Source organism: Aethalodelphis obliquidens, unplaced genomic scaffold (genome assembly GCF_003676395.1).
Source record: "Aethalodelphis obliquidens isolate GAN/ISIS:26980383/991018 unplaced genomic scaffold, ASM367639v1 scaffold31, whole genome shotgun sequence".
Taxonomy (NCBI): Eukaryota; Metazoa; Chordata; class Mammalia; order Artiodactyla; family Delphinidae; genus Aethalodelphis; species Aethalodelphis obliquidens.
In genome coordinates, this window is record NW_020837975.1 from 21,548,157 (window position 1) to 21,568,815 (window position 20,659).

Here is a 20,659-nt window from a genome sequence, read left to right on the forward strand (position 1 = left end):
AGAGCAGCGGTCTGGCTTTAGGTAGCTCAGGGGAAATAAATGGAAGGCAGTGATGCTCTAAAGGCTGATATAAAAGGAAAGGTGTGGAAGATCATGGGAAATCCTTGATAGTATGTTGGACAAATTTCAATGACTTCCTAAATCTAACCAGGAGCAGCCCAAAAGGGGTAGCCAGAAGTGCCTGAGAAATTACCTGAAAGAGTCAAGAGAAAATTACACGTTTAGTGCCCATGACTATACCAGCTGGCATCACGCAATTCTGCACGGCCCTCCTCTCTGTGGTAGGGTCCGCAGGGGGCCACAAATGAGTCACAGTGGGCCAGGCGGGTAGACAGTTGCTAGCGGGTCCCTGTGTGGCTTGCCTGAAAGGGAATCAGCTACTAGGCTCCTGTTGACTGTCTCCTTGAAGCCAGATCTTCCCATGTTTAAAGAGAAGCTGGTTTGTGTGTGAAACGTCCATATTTTAAAAATTTGGATCAAATTAAAAAGACACACACATGCTATACAGGCCAAACAAAAGCCATCTGCAGGATGAATGAAATCAGCCAGTGTTTGACCTCCAGGGTCCAGGCTAAATCCAAAATCATGAGCTTTGCACTCTAGGCTCGGAATGACTAGACAATGACCTACCTTTCCAGTGGTCCTTCCTGCTCATGCCTTCAGCTAGCCACGAGTGGTTCTGGTTCCCAGGACACCTGAGGCACCTCCCTGCCCCTGCATTTTTGCTCTGCTTGCTCTGGAATTCCTTTTCTCCCAGCTCCTCCAGCTCTACCTTGAAAGTTCTACTCCTCTTTCTGGAAGTCTTCCCTGATTTGCCCCCAGCCAACGAATAATTAAATAATTACAAACAATCTACTCCCGCTGGACACTCTCAAAGTGTTATATTTCAGCTCTTTGCTTTAATTTCTATTATTCTGACATGCCCTACCCATCAGAAGGCTTAGGAGAAAAGTGTTTTTTAATTAATTAATTAAAAGAAGAAAAAGATCGGGGCCATAAAAAGAGCACATCTTGCAGGGTCACTAAGAGCCCAAAGCAAGCTGCCCAGCCCACATCTCGTCTATGTCCTGATGATGGGCCTGGCCCAAGAAACCGGAAGCCAAAGAGAGAGACAGCTTCAGGTTTCTGCTTATAGGACAATTACTCAGCCATGCAGACTATGTCAGGCTTTGATGGCTTCTGCGAAATGCCAAGCATTTCTAAGGAAGCTATCATTAAAGTCAGCCTTTTGATCTCTATTCATCCAAAGCACGTTCCCACATCCCCACCAAGAATTCTTCACATTAGCCCAGAGTGCTGTGTCTCCTTCCTACGGTTAAGCCCTGGCAGCTTTTGCTACCACAGCACCAATAAAATGCAGCAGGAGAAGCCACGGTGGCTCTGATGAAGCAGTCTGCTGGAGACAGCATGGCGACCAATGCACAAAGGCGCGTGTGTTTGTGTGGGAACCTTGGGGACGCCGTGGAGTATTGTGGAGGTGGGGTGGCTTTGCCAGGCCCTCATGGTGGCGCCTCAGCGAGTGTCACTGGATGTTGTGGGTGCCCAGCTGCAGCCCTGAGTCCTCTCAGCACTGAGTGACAGGTGTAACTCAGATGTGACTTAAGCTCACCTGCTTGGGTGTCAGGGACGGTCAATCATGCTAGCAGTTTGCCCTGAAGTCTACCTTGCCTGCTGCGTGCCACATCCCCAGAACTTATTTGTACACTTTGACCAACATCTCCCAGTTCCCCACCCCCTTGAAGGCTCATTCTCTTAACTAACCCTTACTCTGCACTGTCTCCTGGGTGTCCTTCTGAGTTAACATCTCGGAGTTCAGTTTTCTTGTTTGTGGAACAAAGACAATCACACTTTCTACATCATTGTTTTGAGGATTAAATAAGGTAGTGTATAGATTGGCACAACTTCTGGCACATTCTATGCTCTCAATAGAAAGTCTCAGGGCAGTCCCATCAACAGAAGAATCGATAAAGATGATGTGAGAGATCACACGCACACACACACACACACACACACACACACACACACACAGTGGAATACTACTCAGCCATAAAAAAGAAGGAAATTTTGCCACTGGCAGCAACCTGGATGGAGTTGGAGGGCAGTATGCTAAGTGAAATAAGTCAGAGAAAGACAAATACTGTATGACATCACTTATACGTGGACTCTAAAAAATACAACAAACCAGTGAATACAACAAAAAAGAAGCAGCCTCACAGATCTAGAGAACAAACTAGTAGTTACCAGTGGGGGGGGAGGGGCACTACAGGGGTGAGGGAGTGGGAGGTACAAACTATTGGGTGTAAGACAGACTGAAGGATGTATCGACATGGAGAATGCAGCCAATACTTTGCAATAACTATAAATGGAGTGTAACATTTAAAATTGTATAAAAAAAATTATTTTTTAAAGTCTCAGCATTTTTAACCTTCTCTCCCAGCCTTCATGAACAGCTTTCAGCATCTCAGGATGGAGTCTCAACAGCTCATAGACTTGAGTTCCTCAAAGGATGTTTTCCATTTGCCTTATAACCAGAGCAAAACCAAATGGTTCCAAGAAGTGGGAGAAGTCCAGTCCATGGAAGGTCTGTTGAGGACATATGAAGAGCCTGAACAGACAGGGAACTAGGCACAAGCTCTTTCCTCTCTCAGGGTAAAGAGGACAGTGTTCTGTGCCATTGTTTGCACAAGGAGAAAATTGCTGGTATGAGGTCACACAAAAGGAACTTGAAGGAATGAGAACTCCCAGGCTGTACATCTCAGCCTGCGTCAGCCCAAAGAACCCTGTGTCTCCTGGTTAGTGCCAACTCTTGTATTTTATTTTGTACCAAAAGGAACACAAGTTCTCTGTGACAGTTAGATAAACAACCCCAAGGCTTAGCAGAGGATGCTTAGATTTCCAAAATAATTTTTTTCTTAGCAAGGCAAAGGAAGCTAGAAAAAGAAACAAGTCAGGTATGTTTCTTCTCTCCTGATGAAGAAAAAAAAACTGCTCTGGAGGAATCCTCCAGATATTTGCAGGATGAGAGGATAAACCACTGAAATCACCCTGGGCCAAAAGCCTCCTGTTCTCATAGGACAATGCTCCCATTTTGTTTTGTTTTTGTTTTTGTGGTTTTCTGCGGTGCGTGGGCCCTTCACTGTTGTGGCCTCTCCCGTTGCGGAGCACAGGCTCCGGATGCGCAGGCTCAGCGGCCATGGCTCACGGGCCCAGCCGCTCCGCGGCATGTGGGATCCTCCCGGACCGGGGCACGAACCCACGTCCCCTGCATCGGAAGGTGGACTCTCAACCACTGCGCCACCAGGGAAGCCAATGCTCCCATTTTAAGGGAGGGATTCTGGTCAGAAAATGGAGAATGATTCTTTCTATTTGGAACAGAATGAGAATTGGGGAGTTGGTTCTGGTTTTAAAATTCATTCCATCCTCTTTTCCTCAGTCACCACGTGCAATTATTTATCCTCCATTCCATCTCCCCCAACCCTCCCCTCACCCACTCTTTTTTTTTTATTGAAGTACAGTTGGCTTACAGTGTTGTGTCAGTTGCTGCTGTACAGCAAAGTGACAGCCACACACACACATATATTCTTCTTTAAACATTCTTTTCCATTACGGTTCATTCCAGGAGATTAGATGTCGCTCCCTGTGCTATACAGTAGGACCTTGTTGTTTATCCATTCTAAATGTAATAGTTTGCACCTACCGCACCCAAACACCTAGTCCAACCCTCTCCCTGCCCCCATCCCCCTTGAGAAGCACAAGTCTCATCTCTACGTCTCCCTCACCCACTCCTGAAGTCTCCCCATCTCACTCATGCTGTGAGCTTGGGGGCACCCAGCTGGCCACCAAGACAGTCAGCTTCCAACCAAGTCCTAATGTCCAGGCCCAGTTTAACTTTGACCCCTACTGGTAGGGCTGGTGGACAAGAGGCAGCGATGGCTGTTAAGGCACCATCTGGAGTCAAGGCCACTTAGAGGCGGGCAACACCTAACAAAATGCCGTCAGCTAAAAGAATTAAAGTGGAGTGTGGGGAAAGGGCTCGGGAGTGGGGAGGGATGGGTAGAGATTGCTGTTATCCGTCAAAAGTCTGGTGGTGCTATCTGATGTTTCAAGCTATGTACATGTTCTTGCTTTGATAAATATCAAGACTGTCGTTTTCTAGAGAAAAGGGTTTGGGAGGGCAGAGTGCCTAACTTAGTAGAGTGAAATGTTTGAAATACCCAGAAAGCCTTGGACCAAATAGAAACTAAAGTTCCCACCCACGCAGTGGCTGTTCCTTGACACTTTCTTGAGGTGCAGCGGGAGCCTCCCAGACCCAGGAGACTCCTCCACGCCCATGGCTTCATCCCACAGCCTGCTCCACCCTAAGCCTGTCCTTTCCTTTTTTGGCCTTTTGAATATTCAACAGAGCCTAATTTAAAGGTCTTTCTTTGTAATCGCTGTGGCTGCCAGACGGTCCCTAATCTAAAAAGTACTTTGGATTCTGTCCAAAAGTTTGAAATCCCACGTATTGTGGTCAGTGCAAATGTTAGGTTGTTTTGACAACTGCATCTTAAGGATAAGGACTAGCATTTTCAGGGTCCTTCGCTTGGCTTTCTGACTTACACAGACTTGGATGCCTGGCTGTATGTAAGGCTTTTAATATTTTTCAACTGAAGACCTAATATTTTTTCCTTGTCCTCAGGGAACAGTAAGACATCCTTGAAATGACCTGAATTCAAAGCACTTGATGAAATTACTATGCTGATTATGTTCTGAAGGAAAGAATTTCTCTTCTCTGCAAAGATACAAACACATGCTGGATAAGCTCTTGTTTGGGAAGCTGTAAAGGAGATTCATGTCTGTTCAGATATTTGCACAAGTGACCTTTAAACTTTGTTCAAACCCTCAGATCCAATGGTTATAGGTCCCTAATCGGTTGTTTATACTCAAGGACCATGCAGGGTGGAGAGATGCAAACTCCTGGGGCTCTCCGAGGGGAGGTGAATTACATCAGACACTTTTTATCAGACAAAATTCCTAGAATTTTGAGCCCAAATGTTTAGCAAGCAGAGACACCTGTCTTAGAGCATGGAGGAAAGGCATTTCAGGTGCAAATAAATAAATTTAACACATCAATGAAAATAACAAAGTACAGCTATACACAACAATATGATGATTCTTCTGGACACAATGTTGAGCAGAAAAAGCAGATATGAGTGAATTTGCACTTGATGGTGGCCAGACTGCTGTGTTCTTGTGAGAATTTACTGAGCTTAGGCTATGACGGTGCACTCTTTTGTATGTACATTATAGTTCAATACGTTTTTAACAGTACCCATGTGACTCTATTTGTTAGGTTCTCCCCAAAAAGCCAAAATCAAACTATTGTTGAGTAATACATATAAAGGTAGTAAAAATATAAAGAGCCACCTTAGCAATCACCTTCGGGATGCAGGAAGGGGCTTGTGATCAGGAGAGGGAGGGATTGAGGGCTGCAGTTAGGGGACCTTCTTTGCCACATCTTCTGTATCCATCCATCTGTTGATGGACATTCAGGTTGTTTCCATGTTTCGGCTACTGTGAACAGTGCTGCAATGAACACAGGGGTGAATGTACCTTTTTGAATTACAGTTTTGTCCTGGTATATTCTCAGGAGTGGCATTGCTGGATCATATGGTAATTCTATTTTTAGTTTTCTGAGGAACCTCCATACCGTTTTCCACAGTGACTGTACCAGTTTACATTCCCACCAACAGTGTAGGAGGGTTCCCTTTTCTCCACACCCTCTCCAGCATTTATTGTTTGTAGACTTTTTCATGATGGACATTCTGACCCATGTGAGGTGATACTGGGGACCTTCTGAAATGCAAGTTCTATATCTTGGCCTGGATGGTGCTTATACAAGCATTTACTTTGTAACTCTGCTAAACTGAATATATAAATTTATATACTTAGACAAAATAATTTACTAGATTCAAATCAATCTAAATTTTTATCAGTAGGGGACCAAATTAATTATAATATAGTCATTTAATGTATTACAAACCATTAAAAATGAGGTAGCTGTGGTCCTTTATCTTTATAAGGATCTGATGTCCAAATTGTGTCCGAAAATGACAAAAGTCATGTTAGAAATGAATCTAGTATGATACCACTTACATATATAGCAGTCCCCCTCTTATCCATGGTTTTGCTTTCTGTGCTTTCAATTACCTGTGGTCAATTGCAGTCTGAAATATTAAATGGAAACTTCCAGAAATAAGCAATTCATAAGTTTTAAATTGTGCACTGAGTCACGTGATGAACTCTTGCTCTGTCTGGCTCCTTCCCACCCAGTACAAGAATCATCCCTCTGTCCAAGGCCTCCACACTGTATATGCTCCCCAACAGTCACTTGATGGCCGTCTCAGTTATCAGATCAACTGTTGCAGTATCACAGTCCTGTGTTCAAGTAACCCTTATTTTACTTGATAATGGTCCCAAAGTGCAAGAGGAATGATGCTGGCAATTCAGATATTCTTACTGAACGTAATTTACAAATTAAACTTTGCCATCAGTATGTATGTATATATAGGAAAAAACATAGCATATATAGGGTTCAGTACTATCCATGGTTTCAGGCATCCACTGGTCTTGGAAGGCACCCCCCCCAACGGATAAGTGGGGGACTACTGTATGCAGAAAATCTCTCTAATCTTTGGAAAACAGACAAGAAACTAGTCGATGATGCCTTAAGACGGAGACTAGGAACCAATTTTGTATCATGTGCATTTGTCACCATTCAAATAGAAAAGAGCATTTATTTTAAAATGTTTGCTGATTGTACGGTTCTTTCCAGATTCTATGTCTAGGCTCACCTTTTTGTAAAGTACTTCAGCAAAAAAGAGGTACTGGCATTCACATACAGCTGCCTGACCATGGCCATGTTCATCACACAAGGACTCTTCCAATCAAACATTTCTCAAGCACATATTTTGGGCCTGGTGCTGTTAGGCACCGTAAAAATAAAGGTAAATGGGACAAAACTGGAGCTCTCATGGAGGACGGTGAGGAGGAAGAAGAAGGAAAGGAGACCCTTTGGTGCCACTGGAAAGTCTCTTCGTGCAGCTGTTCAATTCTGCTGCTCTTTGTGTTCAGGAAATGCGGTTGGGTCATAGCCCGTGTCTTGACGAGTCTTAGAACTCAACTAGAGGACACATGTTTCATAAACCAACCCCACAAGTTTCATACTAGACAAAGTACTATTACTTCAATGGTAGCATCTTCATCTTTCTGTTCCTCTGAAACTCTTTCACTCTCTCCGTTCCTTCATTCTGTTTCCAAGAAGGCGTAGATGAGATCCTGGGCCTTTCACGTCTGCTCTGTTTGAGATGATTCCAAGGACATTGAAAATGCAACAGAGAATGCAGTTGAGGTGCTGAGAACCCCAAATATTGTGGAGAAAAAAAATAGCCGAGGACATTTCCTGCCACAGATGGGACAAATTTTCAATTCTCCCTGAGGAGTACTCTAGCACTCCTGAAAACTGTCCTAGTACTCTAGCACTCCTGAGGAGTACTCTAGTACTTCTAGTACCCCTATAGTACTAGAAAGGAGGAGGACAGGCCAACAGATCACTTGTGTGAAGAGAGAAGTCTTGCCTTCTGCTCGTTGTCATGATTCTGATTTATCTGTGGTTACCTTTTGAAAACCATTTCCTAAAGAAATTCTTTCAGCCATTTCCCAAAACAGCTTTTTAAGTGGCTAGAAAAGATTTCGGTCATTTTTCTCCCCGGTTTTACTGAGATATAACTTTATTGAGATATCACTGACATATAACCTTGTATAAGTTTAAGGTGTACAACATAATGGCCTGATATATGTATATAGTGCAAAATGTTTACCACAGTAAGTGGTTGATATCCATCGCCACACAGTTATATTTTTTTCCTTGTAATGAGAACTTTTAAGATCCATTCTCTTCTTAACTTTCAAATATACAACACGGTGTTGTTAACCATGGTCACCACGCTGTACATTACATCTCCAGAACTTATTTATCTAAAACTGGAAGTTTCTACCTTTTGATCACTTTCACCCAGTTCTCCCACCCATCACCCTCCACCTCTGGCAACCACAAATCTGATCTCTATTTCTATGAATTCGGGTTTTTAAATTTTCCACGTGTAAGCGAGTGCATACGGTATTTGTCTTTCCTTCTCTGATTTATTTCACTTAGCATAATGCCCTCAAGGTCCATCCGTGTTGTTGTAAATGACATGATTCCTGTTTTTTTATGGCTCAATAGTATTTCATTGTGTGTATATATACACACCACATTGTCTTTATCCATTCATCTGTCTTAGGTTGTTTCCATGTCTTGGCTGTTGTAAATAATGCTGCAATGAACATGGTGGCGCAGATAACTCTTCGGGATAGTGATTTCATTTCCTTCAGATATATATCTAGAAGTGGGATTGCTGGCTCATATGGTAGTTCTACTTTTAATTTTTTGAGGAACCTCCATACTGTTTGCCGCAGAGGCTGCACGAAATGACATTTCCACCAGCAGTGCACAAGTCTCCCGATTTGGATCATCTTAAAGGACAGAGGTTTAGAAGCATTTCGTTGTTGCAGTGATCCAAACCCATGTACCTCATTTCTTCGTCAAAATCCCATTTGCTGCTCTTGCCAGGCAGAGAATATTGATGATGGGGCTGAGAGGTGTAGGTGAGGAGAAAGGGGTCTTCCTGAGGTGAATGGCAAGTGGTGGAAGGGTGGTAGCTGTTAAAATCCACATGCACCTTCTCTTCGTAAAGTCCACCCCCTTGATTTGGCCAGAAGGGGTGACAGCTAGTTTTGGGTGCTGGTGGTTCCGTGGGAATCTGCTGGAGAAAGGGTTCTGAAGAGCTCTGGGAAGGGGAGAAGTCGTAAGGCCAGCTGGTCAGAGGAAAAGGGTAACTGGGACAACTGTTGTCATTGGAAGGATTTCTCCCCAAAGCAACATTCTTATTCCATGTTTGCAGATCACTGTAATCAGAGAAGACTCCAGAGACAGGAGGCTGAAGCAGGTCCTGGCTGCTGGAGACCCGACTATTGGACAAATTGCATTTCTCGTAGAGCTGAGTGGGGCCCAAGGTGGGAGTGGGCTCTCTGGGGTCAGAGGTTCTCCCCAGACCATAACTCTCAGAGAAGGACGAGCCATCATTCAGTGCCTTCGGCTGGGGAGCGTTACCTATTAAATGTCCACTGTAACTACCAGGCAATTGGACACCTTCCTGGAAAGACCAAGTTAAACTTTCCCAACTTTGTGTTTCACCTGGAAGAGGCTGGAAAGGAAAGAGAAAACTCATGTTAATAAGTTAAACTGACCTAACTACCCCAGGCACCCACGGGTGACCCTGCACAAATAAGTGCTCTGCAAATTTTCTTCATTCCTTGCATACTTGAAGCACAAACACACGCAGGGCTTTGCACAAGCACCCAAGGCCTGGAAGAACTAAAGGCTGCTGCCATTTCTGTTTGGAATCTGACCAACCAGGAAGGGCTGAATTGCCCTTTACTCAGACAGGAGTGTGTTTAAAATGTTTCCCCGCAAACGCAAGTCTGATATCCTAACTGACTCTGTGAGAAACTTGTAAGGGGCTATTTAAGAAAAATCAAACTTTATCTTCAAAGCTTTACCTTATCCTCAGTATAACTCTCAGGGGAACCACATTTCCCTCCTTGACTTTTCTATTTTTTAGTGCTGTGTGGATTCCATGAGACCAGGGCTTATTTCTTTTCTCAAGAGACTTTGAACTCATTTTGTTAAATTGTAGATCTCTGGAATACGAGGTGGTCGACTTATTTTTACCAATGGAGAAAGTAAATTGTCCTCCAGTTAATCGCAAGGAAAGAATCTGGTTGAGAATTAAGTTATCCTCTTATTTATGTAAAGCTATCGACCGATGGGGTTGGAAAGACTGTGACCAGGTAGGGTGAGTGGGAGGAAATACCCTTCAACTTCTCCCAGGGCTGGGAGATGGGATAAGACCAGTCATTGGGATTCAGGGGCTCCTATTTCCCTACAAAAGACTCAAATTACAATTTGTTTTCTTAAGGTACTTTAGAGCCTCCAGGGATGGACTGGCTTCATTTCTGTACTCCTGAAATGTGGAACATTGGACAGTAGAAAAAGTATAGGAATTAGTAACACTATTAAGCAGACAAACCCACAAACCTACAGAATGACACCCATAAAGCCATGAGCGTCACATCACAGTTTGACTGCGGGAAGAAGCCTCCAGCCCCACATCCCTGGATGAGCACTGTTTTCAGAAGCTGCCTGGTTATTTCACCTTGGTGGAGTGCGCTGAGGAAATCATCTGCTTTAGGGAAGAATGAAAAAGCACGAGGCTCATGTTTTGTGCAGATCATTTCATTTCGGTTCTATCAGAAATACAGAGTGCCAAACATAGGTTAAGTGCTAATTCGAGTCTCTTTTTAATTGTAGTAGGGAAGACGATTCTGAAATGCTATGGACTTTACAGTTGAGGGCGTGCTACGAAGATGGTAGAAATGAAGAGGAAACCCGCAGATTCAGTTTCTTTGGCAGAGGCTGACTCACAGGTGAGCCTGAAGGTATGTGATTTTCGGCTTCATTCGTAGGTAAGGGACAGGGAAATCTACTGCCGCCACCACAGGGGTGGCAAGTCGTCGCACGTTTTGAAGCTGCATGGGGCAAGGTTACCTTTATCTGCGGGCCCTGCTTCATCTTCGAGGAGACAGAGGACGACGTGGAGTGCGCTTTCTTCATTGCTCTTCTGGCCTCGGCTTCCAGTTTGGTTTCTGGCTTTGGATGGTCATGCTCTCCCTTGGACTTAGAGGAGACGAAGCAGTGACATAAATAACTAGATGCGCTTCACGGTGCGTAAAGCTTTATCCTGCGCCCTGCCATCGGACTGGGTACTGCTGCAGTTGACTACTAAGACAAGATTGGAGCAAACTTTTTTTTGTTTTAATTAATTTTTATTGGAGTATAGCGGCTTTACAATGTTGTGTTAGTTTCTACTGTACAGCAAAGTGTATCAGCTATATGTATATGTATATATCCCCACTTTTCTGGATTTCCTTCCCATTTAGGTCACCACAGGGCATTGAGTAGATTTCCCTGTGCTATACAATCGGTTCTAATTAGTTATCTACTTTATACATAGTATCAATAGTATAAAAAATAGTGTATATATGTCAATATATATGGGAGATATGTATATGGAGATATATGTATCTCCCAATTCATCCCAGCACCCGCCCTTTCCCCCTCGGTGGAGCATCCTTTTAAGATGCTCCCAAGCCCCCCATGCACGCTCCTGCTTGCCCACCTGCCTTTGCTGATGATGCTCCTTCCTTGCGTGGTGTCTCTCCCCAGCCTGGCCAAGTCACATTCATAGTGATGACAAGTAATGCTGATTACATAATTCTCCCTGAACCTTCGGCACAAGGCTGTGAGGGCTATACCATTATCATCCTTCTCAGGAGGCATGGAGGGGTTATACCACCTGGGAAACCTCCCCTAGTACGTGCGGGAGCTAGGATTCAAAGTGTGCCAGAGCCAGCCAGGCTGAAAGCCAACTGTTGGCCATTCAGGAATTTGTGAGCTGGTTGTAAAAACAGCTTGACACTTTGCTGTACACCCGAAACTAACACAACATTGTAAATCAACTATACTCCAATAAAATTAAAATTAAAAAATATATATTTGATGAAGAAACCGAATTAACAAAGAGGAAAGGAGGGAAAGAAAATTTCAGCTCATCTTGCACACTTCTACCAAAGAAATCTTTCCAGAGAACCTCTGTCAAGCTTAATATCTTCTATTCTCTTTTACCTTCAATATTAATTTTTAATGTGCTTTGCCATGAAACTCCATGTTCAATCTTATGATCGTATAAGTAGTATGAAAGAATATATAGTAAAATAATTAGCTTTTTCAAACAAACAAACAAAAAAACCCGGCTTGATATCAGCCATGATGGGAATTGTTATATCCCAGAAACTGGCAAACCCTACACATCAGAACATTTTCTTTTCAGAGACAGGTTTAGCACGGACTCAAACCCAGGCAGTCCAACTGTCAGAGGCCACTGTTTCTACCACCTCCCCCATGAGGACTTCTTAACACATTTTCCAGAAAACTGGGGCTTAGGGGCGTAAAGCAATGTGTCCATGCTTACAGAGCTGGGTCTGTGGAAGGCCAGTGCTTGCCTAAACAAATGACTGACCGCAGCATCCCCTTCGGAGCCTGAGGCAGGGGCAGCCACCCCTGTCCTGGCCTCTCAGCCCCTGACTCTTGTCTCAAGGTTTGGGGTACAGGCGTTTGCTCGCCCAGAGGGTCCCCCAGGAAGGGTGCAGGCTCCCCTCCACCTGTGCATTTCCTGGAGGAAACTCCTGCTGGTGCTCTGTGAAGAGTTCGTGAATTAAAGAGAAATGGAATCTCTAACTCAAATCCAACCTGGAAAAATATGAAGCGTCCGTCGTGCCTCCAGAAGTTAGTGACAGGAAAGCCCCCGTGGCCTCGGCAGGGAACGAGCTTCAGGGGCCCATCGCAGTTGGGACAGTGTTTCCCTACAAAGGAGCAGAGGAAGGCGACTTAGGAAGGTGACCTAAGTCTGTGCGGCCCTGCCGATTTCAGATTCCTGGATGGCAGAGAATCCACCTGGGTACAGTTTTATAGGCTTTCGTACACTGGGCATGACCCCTAAGCCTAGGAGGCCAGACCACCAAAGCAGCGCAGGTCACTTTCACACGTGGTAGAGGAAGCAGTTGCCTACAGAGCGGGATATCTTACAGGACAGGGGAGAGCTCCTTTGAGCAAAAAAAAAAAAAAAAAAAAAAAAAATCCCTCCCTCCTTATTTACTGATACTTGAAATTCTTTGTAGAGAAGCAGAAAAAAATTCTTTCACTTCACAATTAGAACTAAGGGTCAAGGAGCAAAACCACATGACGGAGAGAATGCAGCTACTAAATTTTCACTAAAGTGTAAATGACTGATACCAGATCCTGCCCTGAGAGCAAGTTCTGAAAACAAATTACAAGGAAAGAACATGAAGTAACTTGAGGTCTGAAGTGGGCAAGGCACAGGGAATGCCAAGTGCGTCTATTTCACAATCTGATGAATATGATAAAAAACAAAATGAAGAATTATCTCAGCATGTGATTATGGATGAACCTACATGGCATGGAATTGAGTCTAACCTCAGAGTCAGTCCCGGCTCCCACTCTAGATCAAAGCACTCATTGAGATCAGTTTGGGGACCCCATTCCCCAAGATGTGAGGTGGCAAGCGTGATACACAACTTTCTCTTAAACTTTAGGTGGGTGTGCTGGTGAATTAACGTTAGTTCCCTAAGTGATGTGTCTTCCTTTTAACAGAGGCCCCGAGTCAGGCGTCTTAACCCGAGGGAGGTTCATGGTGGGTGCCCTGTGCGTGGCAGATCTTTGGCACGGATACCGGAGCCCAGGGAGCTGGCTGGCTTTCCTTAAGATAACCTAAAGGACCGGCCTTGGTCTCCACCACCCTCCAGTGCGAAGGATGGGCCCTTGGGAGGTGCGAGGACGGACGTCGTGGCCCCTCGGGGCAGGAGCCCCACTCACTCTGCTGCTTCTGCCGGGCCTTGTCGCAGATGGCAGGCCTCAGGTAGACCTTGCGGCCCTCAGCGACGAGGCAGTCGCGGCTGCAGACCACCACGCCCAGGCAGGACTTCTTGAGGATGCGGGAGTTGTGATTGTTGGTGTTGCGCATGGCCCAGCTGCTCATGTGCCGCTGCGCATTCCTGTCCTCCGAGCTGTAGATGTGCTTCTCGTAGGCATCTGGCCATTCCTGGAACCAGTCCGTCTTTTTCACATTCTGATGAAAACACAAAGGATATGATTATAGTTTCAGCTGGAAAACAGCACTGTGCTTAAAGCTGCTTTTGGCGCTTGAGAGCTGGGCACGAGAGCTTTAGCAAAGACCAAACTGGATTTCACTCCGCCGTGAGGGTCTGAGCACACGCAGCGCAGCCGCGAGCACGTGATTCCTCGGTCCACCCAACATCTGCTCCCTGGACCAGAGTGAGTTGTGATGCCGCCCCTCTCCCCCGATCGCTGTTTCTCTAGCCTTTGGTGATAAGAGTGAGGACCGTTTCACTGAGAATGTTGGAGGGTGAAGTAACATGATTGTGCTCTTGCACAATGAAGAGGACAGCACTGGGGCAGGGCAGTGAGATAATGTCTCTCGCCGGGCGGTGGTTACCTTGTTGGGAAAGCGGAGGGTTTATACGAAGCCACCTGAGGTACGCGGTGGAAGGCTGGAGTGCCGCTTTCTCCCCCGTGGAGATTTTCTCCCCTTTGCTCTACACTCATGTTCATGCGCCTCAAACAGGGCAGAGGAGTGAGGAAGAGTTTACTTTGACTGGAAACGTCTGTGTTCTTGCCCAGGACGGGCACAATTCCCTGCCCATGAATAGCTAACTAAACTCTCCTTTGAGTGGGCAGAGACACAGGATACTCGATCCTTATAGCATAAGTTATTTAGCTTTCTGTGTCTCGGTTTCTTTATCTGCATAATAGAGATAAATAACTAGACCTGCCTACCTCAAGTGGGTCTGAGAATTAAATAGGATAATATATAAAAATCACTTAGCACAGCACCTAGCCTGGAGGGAGCTCAGAATAAATGTTAGTCACTGAAGTTGTGGCTCAAAAGGATGTGGCGTTTGACAGATTCTTAGGGTGAGAATCATTAAGGGTCTCAGTCGTCAAACGTAGGCTGTGCCCACCCCCGTGGCTTCCAGAGCCTTGGTATAAGAACATTTTCAGCAAGAAGATTATGGTAGAAGATTCTAGAAGCTCCAGGAAGAGAGATCAGGGTGCCTCTGCTTTGCTTCCCCAACAAGAAGACACAGCATAGAATATGAGAAAGGAAAGACAAGACGTTTGAGAAGGAAAAAAAGCAAACATCATTAGGATGGAAAAGCTACTCAGGGAAGTCGGTGTCTCTTCAGTTAGATTTCAAGTTTAGAACATGCCAAAGAACTTTGTAATGTGAGACTCGGGGCCGGTGACTGTCTCTGAAGCCGAATTTTGCTATTCTCTAAAATGGGGACATTGATAAAACATGCTTCACAAAAGTACTGTGGAGAGCAGATGTGCTGTGAACTGTAAATTTTATATAATTAATGATAGTTGTCATTTTACGGAACTTCATGGGAACTGAGGTGGGTCTGAGGAAATAGAAATGAGAGGTCTTATGTACATGAGAGTTAGTACTAGTTGATAGCGAAGAGTTGTGGTCTGAAAACTAGGGCCATGGGCCTAATTCAGCCCGATGCCTGTTTTCATAAATCAAGTTTTATTGGAACCCAGCCGTGTTCGTTCAAGTGTTGTCTGTGGATACATTTACACACCATGGCAGCGTCCAGTAGTCACAGCGGAGACTGTATGGTCCACAAAGCCTAAAATATTTCCTATCTGGCCCTTCACAGAGAGCTTACCAGCCCCTGGTAAGAGCACAGCCTGTGAAGGCCCTCGGTGAGGGCTTTACAATAGTTCCTTCCCTCTCAGGGCTCCACTTCCTGCTCTGTGAGATGGAGGTCACAGGACCACCTGCCTGGCAGGGATGCTGTGAAGAAAGACTGAACGAGTTAGCACACACAGAGCATTCAAAACAGTGCCTGCTATTCACAACAGCCAAGACATGGAAGCAACCTAAGTGTCCATCGACAGATGAATGGATGAAGGAGATGTAGTATATCTATACAATGGAATATTACTCAGCCATAAAAAAGAATGAAATAATGTCATTTGCAGCAACAAGGATGGACCTAGAGATTATCATACTAAGTGAAGAAAGTCAGAGAAAGGCAAATACCATATGATATCACCTATACATGGAATCTAAAAAAAAAAAAAAGATACAAATGAACTTATTTACAAAACAGAAATAGACTTACAGACATAGAAAACAAACTTATGGTTACCAAGGGGGGCGTTGGTGGCTAAACTAGGAGTTTGGGATTAGCAGATATAAACTACCATATATATAATAAACAGCAAGCTCCTACTGTATATCACAGGGGACTATATTCAATATCTTGTAATAAACTATAGTGGAAAAGAAAACAAAAACAGAAACAGGGACTTCCCTGGTGGCCCAGTGGTAAAGGATCCGTCTTCCAATGCAGGGTACGCGGGTTAGATCCCTGGTCGGGGAACTACGATGCGCCTCCGTGAGAGAGCCCGTGTGCCGCAGTACAGAGCCCACATAACCTGGAGCCTGCGTGCCGCAACTAGAGAGAGAAAACCCACATGCTACAACTAGAGAGAAGCCCGCGCGCTGCAACGAAAGATCTCACGTGCCTCAACGAAGATCCCGCGTGCCACAACTAAGACCCGACGCAGCCAAAAATATAAATTAAATAAATAAATATTTTTTAAAAAAACAGTGTTTGGCATAGGGAACTGTATTCAATATCCTATAATAAACCATAATGGAAAAGAATATGAAAAAGAATATATATATATGAATCACTTTGCTGCATACCAGACACTACATTGTAAATCAACTATACTTCAATTTTTAAAAACAAAATAAAATAAAACCAGTGCCTGGCACACAGCAAGCTCCACATCAGTGTTAGCTGTTACTCTGTCGGATCCGGGGCCACACACACCAGCCAGTATGATTGTGAGGGCCACCAGCTTTTAGGACAGAGATGACCCCCAGAGAGGTCACTTCATGCTCGACAGGAATCCAAGCCCCTATAAAACAAAAGCTTAATTGGTGCAGATCTTGTTAGTGACCTTTCTCAGAGCAGTGACAATGCCCCTCCGCTGCTGCCCTGTAGCGTGGGAAGGGAATGCTGCTCGAAAAGGGCAGGAAGAAGGGGGATGGCATCCGGAGGAGTCCCCTCTGGTCCATCGGGCAATTACAGTCGAGTGTCTAGGAAAGAGGCCTGGCCAGGCCAAGATGCTGAATGAGCTGTTTTTTCCAGTTCTTTCCCTCTCTCCCCGACTTCCCTGGTAATTCTGAGCTGGACAAGACTCAAGGCCCGGGGTGAGGAGAAGAACTCAGGCAACCCCGCAGGCAGCCCTGTCTCCTTCCTCCACCCGCTTCTCTTCTCTTCCTTCTGACCTAAAGCTCTAAACAGTGCTCTCTTGTCTTCTGCCACAGAAATGCTACAGAAAACATAATATTTTATCTTCTGAAATAATAAAAATGTAGGTTAAAATGTTAAACTATGAACCTTTAGCAATTTGGACTGTGGATTTGAATTCTTCAAATACAAAGCACAGTTGTCAGGGCAGCAGAGAAGAGGGTGAGGTGGACTTGAAGGAAAGCTGGGATTTTCATGTTTTAAAGGTGAGGGGCCTAGATTCCACCAACCAGGAGGAATGACAGTGTCTGTGAGAGCGGCTCAAACACTCCAGTTAAAGCCAGTACTCCCTGCCTGTGGAGGAAGAAATGAGCTCCACTGTCTTTTTTCTCTCTCTCAGGTTAATGTATATTTTGATCTCCCTTTGAGGTTTCCTCTTTGATGGATTATTTAGAAATATATTGTTTAGTTTCCATGTATCTACAGATTTTCCTGTTGCCTTTTGCTATTAATTTCTAGTTTGCATCCATTGTAGTTGGAGAACACATTCCGTGTTTTTGATTATTTTAGCATTGTTGAGGTTTGTTTTAAAGCCCACAAAACGTTCTGCATTCCAAGGTCTGTTAAGCATTTTTTTTCAACAGCTCCTCCACTGGTACCCTAGTTTTCCAATTCCATTAATAATGCAGTAATAAGATTGACAAAGTATGACCTCAAGAAAATTACTTAAGAGTAAGTGTATTTACATCAAGATATTCTCTTGGCTATTTATTTATGACCAGTCTTTTGACCTGGATAATTAGTGAGATTTTTGACATTTTTTGACATTTTTTGACATTGCAGCTATGAGAAAACCCAGATTCCAGTGTTGCAAAGGAACCCAGGTGTCAAATGAATGATAAGGAACTCTGAAAAGCTCCCAGATTTAAGGCACTAGAGAGGAAACTTTTAAAAGGAAGAATAATTATTTCTTAATCTTGTTTAGCAAATCCCCACAAAACATTTTTTTCTTTTCAGATCTTCTGTTTATTTTAATTTCTAACTTTTCATGAGTAACTCTTTGTTTTTCCTCTTGGTTAAGAAGTTTATAATTTAAAGGGAATATTCTTAAGGTCTCCAACACGTAAATATAACAAATTTATATTTTATAATCTCATGAGTAATATCATTGGGGGTTTAATGAATATTTCTGTGCCTTATGTATGCAATTTCTTTCCCTAAGAGACTTAATCCTCTAACTCACTCAAAATCTTTGAAACTCAATGCTAGGAGTCCCCAGCCCCCAGGCCGTGAACCGGTACTGGTCCTTGGCCTGTTAGGAACCGGGCGCACAGGACGAGGTGAGAGGCCGGCGAGTGAGCAAAGCTTCATCTGCCGCTTCCCATCACTCGCCATCGCTCACATTACTACCTGAACCATATCCCCACCCGCCCCCCGCCCCACCCCTGTCCGTGGAAAAATTGTCTTCCACAAAACCGGTCCCTGGTGCCAAAAGGGTTGGGGACCGCTGCCCTATGCAATCAGAGCACCCTTCATCCTCCCTTCATTCTAATTTATTTAACTACTTGAAGTTTTAATAGGGTAACTTAAGAATTAAATATACACTATTACATAAAACTAATGAATTAAAATCAAAATTCTGAAATAAGGTATCAAAAATATTTACATTATCATGTTATTATATTAAATTTGATTTTTCCCTTGGAAAATAATCTATTCTAATGTAAAGCAATTATCTGCCAGGTTTTCTTTAATAAGAATAGCTTATTAATTCCTTGTAAATAAATGTCTCCAAATAAAACCGGGCTAGCAAACAGATACACGTTTAAACAAACCAGAGAGAGGAAAAAATTAGATGTTACTTATGGAATACAGAAAAAAAATTCCTCCAGCACTTTGATTTACCTTCAACTTTTCAGGAACTTATCTCTCCCAGTCAACTGGAAACCCAACTCCAAGTGTTTTCAAAGGGAGAAATACATCAACAAAATGCTTTTGAGTTAAGCATTACTCCTTTGACTAATCTTGCAATTTCCTACCTTTGTTAAAGGGTCAAGATTCAGGAGAAAAAGTTCCTTATTTGTTCAGATAACACTAAGGTGGGACAGAGTGCCCCAGCTTTCAAACTCTGTTACCCCCTCTTTTCTCTTCTCCTTTTCCTTTCCAACTCCACCCAGCTAAGCAAGGGACCTCCTGGGCACCCAGGGAGAGTCTCTGTTACCACCCCCATGACCCCAGAAGCACAGGGTAGCAGAAGAATTCTGGTCCCAAAAGTGGGGGGACCCAATGACCACGGGGTCCATATACGTGGAACTGTCCCAGGGAGTTCAAATGACCTTGAGATCAAGGACAATGCTGGACAAAGAGGACAAAGTTACGAGTGTCCCCGTCGGACCAACAACAAAGTGACCTGATCGTGCAGTCAGATAATAATTGACCAGAAATCCAGAATCTGGTTTACCCCTTAGCTCCCCAGCCCCAAGACACATCTGATTACAACTAGCTTGTTCTGATCACATTTAACCACACAAATTCACAGTACAAGCTCAAAGATTCACCTCTGCTCCTAAGATCGAGGCAAAGGAAATTGTACTGGTTAAAATCACGGTCCGGGAATGAACTCATCAGAGACGTGGCCTCTTTGGGGTTGATTCTCCAGGCTGCAGGTGGCCCTGTATTTATGTTTAGCCTATGTATAGTTTTAGGTTTTCTCTGCAAAAAGTATACTTAAACCTTGGAATTGTGTGAGTTAATGGCTTGGTGTGGCTTTGGTCATGGGTTTCATCTGGAAACTGCTCATGTTCATTCACAGAGTGATTCGGGGTGTTTGTCTGATGTGGGGCTATTGCAACACTTTGTGCTTCTGCTCAGAGAACCTGGCAGGTGCTGGGAGCAGAGTGGCTGCTTCCATCTCCCTGCTCAGTGGGTACTATTTAGGAGAACAAGGAATTGGTTTTCTTCCTGATTTTCAACCAGGAAAAAAATAAATAAATTTCTTAGGGGTTCATGCCTCCCAAGTATTCACAATCAGTATTAATAAGAAGTATCCCTGTAATGAACCATGTAGTGAACATTTTTAATAAAGGTAAGACTAACCCAACCCCAGACATTTGCTGCTTGGACCAAGCAAACCCTAAAGCAATTATACTTGAACTTTGAAAATACAAATGTAGTTTAATGGAATAGGAAGGGAAAGCAAAATTAGTGTACTACATTGGTCTGGAATAAAGAGGCTTTTATCAATGATGGTTTTGAGTAAGTTAAGTGCCTGCAGTTCTGGCCTGACTCTGTGGAGGCTGGATAAAGGAGAAGCGGTATCAAAATAACCAGAAGCTAGACAAGTGATCAGAAACGAGAGAATGAAGGTTTATAAAGACATACATGCAGCTTGAAGCAGGGAGAAGAACACATGAAACAAATCCACGGAGGGATGATTTAGTGAGAGCAAGAGACCATCCAAGCCCTAGATCTGATCATGATGCTTTCCAGCTCAACAAGCCTAACGGCTTCCCACTGCCTTTAAAAAAAAAAAAAGGGCTTCCCTGGTGGCGCAGTGGTTGAGAGTCCACCTGCCGTTGCAGGGGAC

At 44.1% G+C, this 20,659-nt stretch overlaps 1 protein-coding gene across 1 annotated transcript in view; it reads right to left on the reverse strand.

The window, feature by feature from the left end:
* Nucleotides 1–8,391: 8,391 nt before the first annotated feature.
* The window catches only part of GCM1 (GCM transcription factor 1), a 16,423-nt gene continuing 4,155 nt past the window's right edge, over nucleotides 8,392–20,659 (reverse strand). Inside the window, exons 2-5 of the mRNA XM_027126823.1 lie at nucleotides 13,592–13,844; nucleotides 12,449–12,561; nucleotides 10,688–10,816; nucleotides 8,392–9,284 (exon numbers count right to left, since the gene is read on the reverse strand). Of these exons, the coding sequence (XP_026982624.1) occupies nucleotides 8,550–9,284; nucleotides 10,688–10,816; nucleotides 12,449–12,561; nucleotides 13,592–13,844 (1,230 nt within the window). The 3' untranslated portion in view covers nucleotides 8,392–8,549. The remainder of the gene's footprint in view (nucleotides 9,285–10,687; nucleotides 10,817–12,448; nucleotides 12,562–13,591; nucleotides 13,845–20,659) is intronic.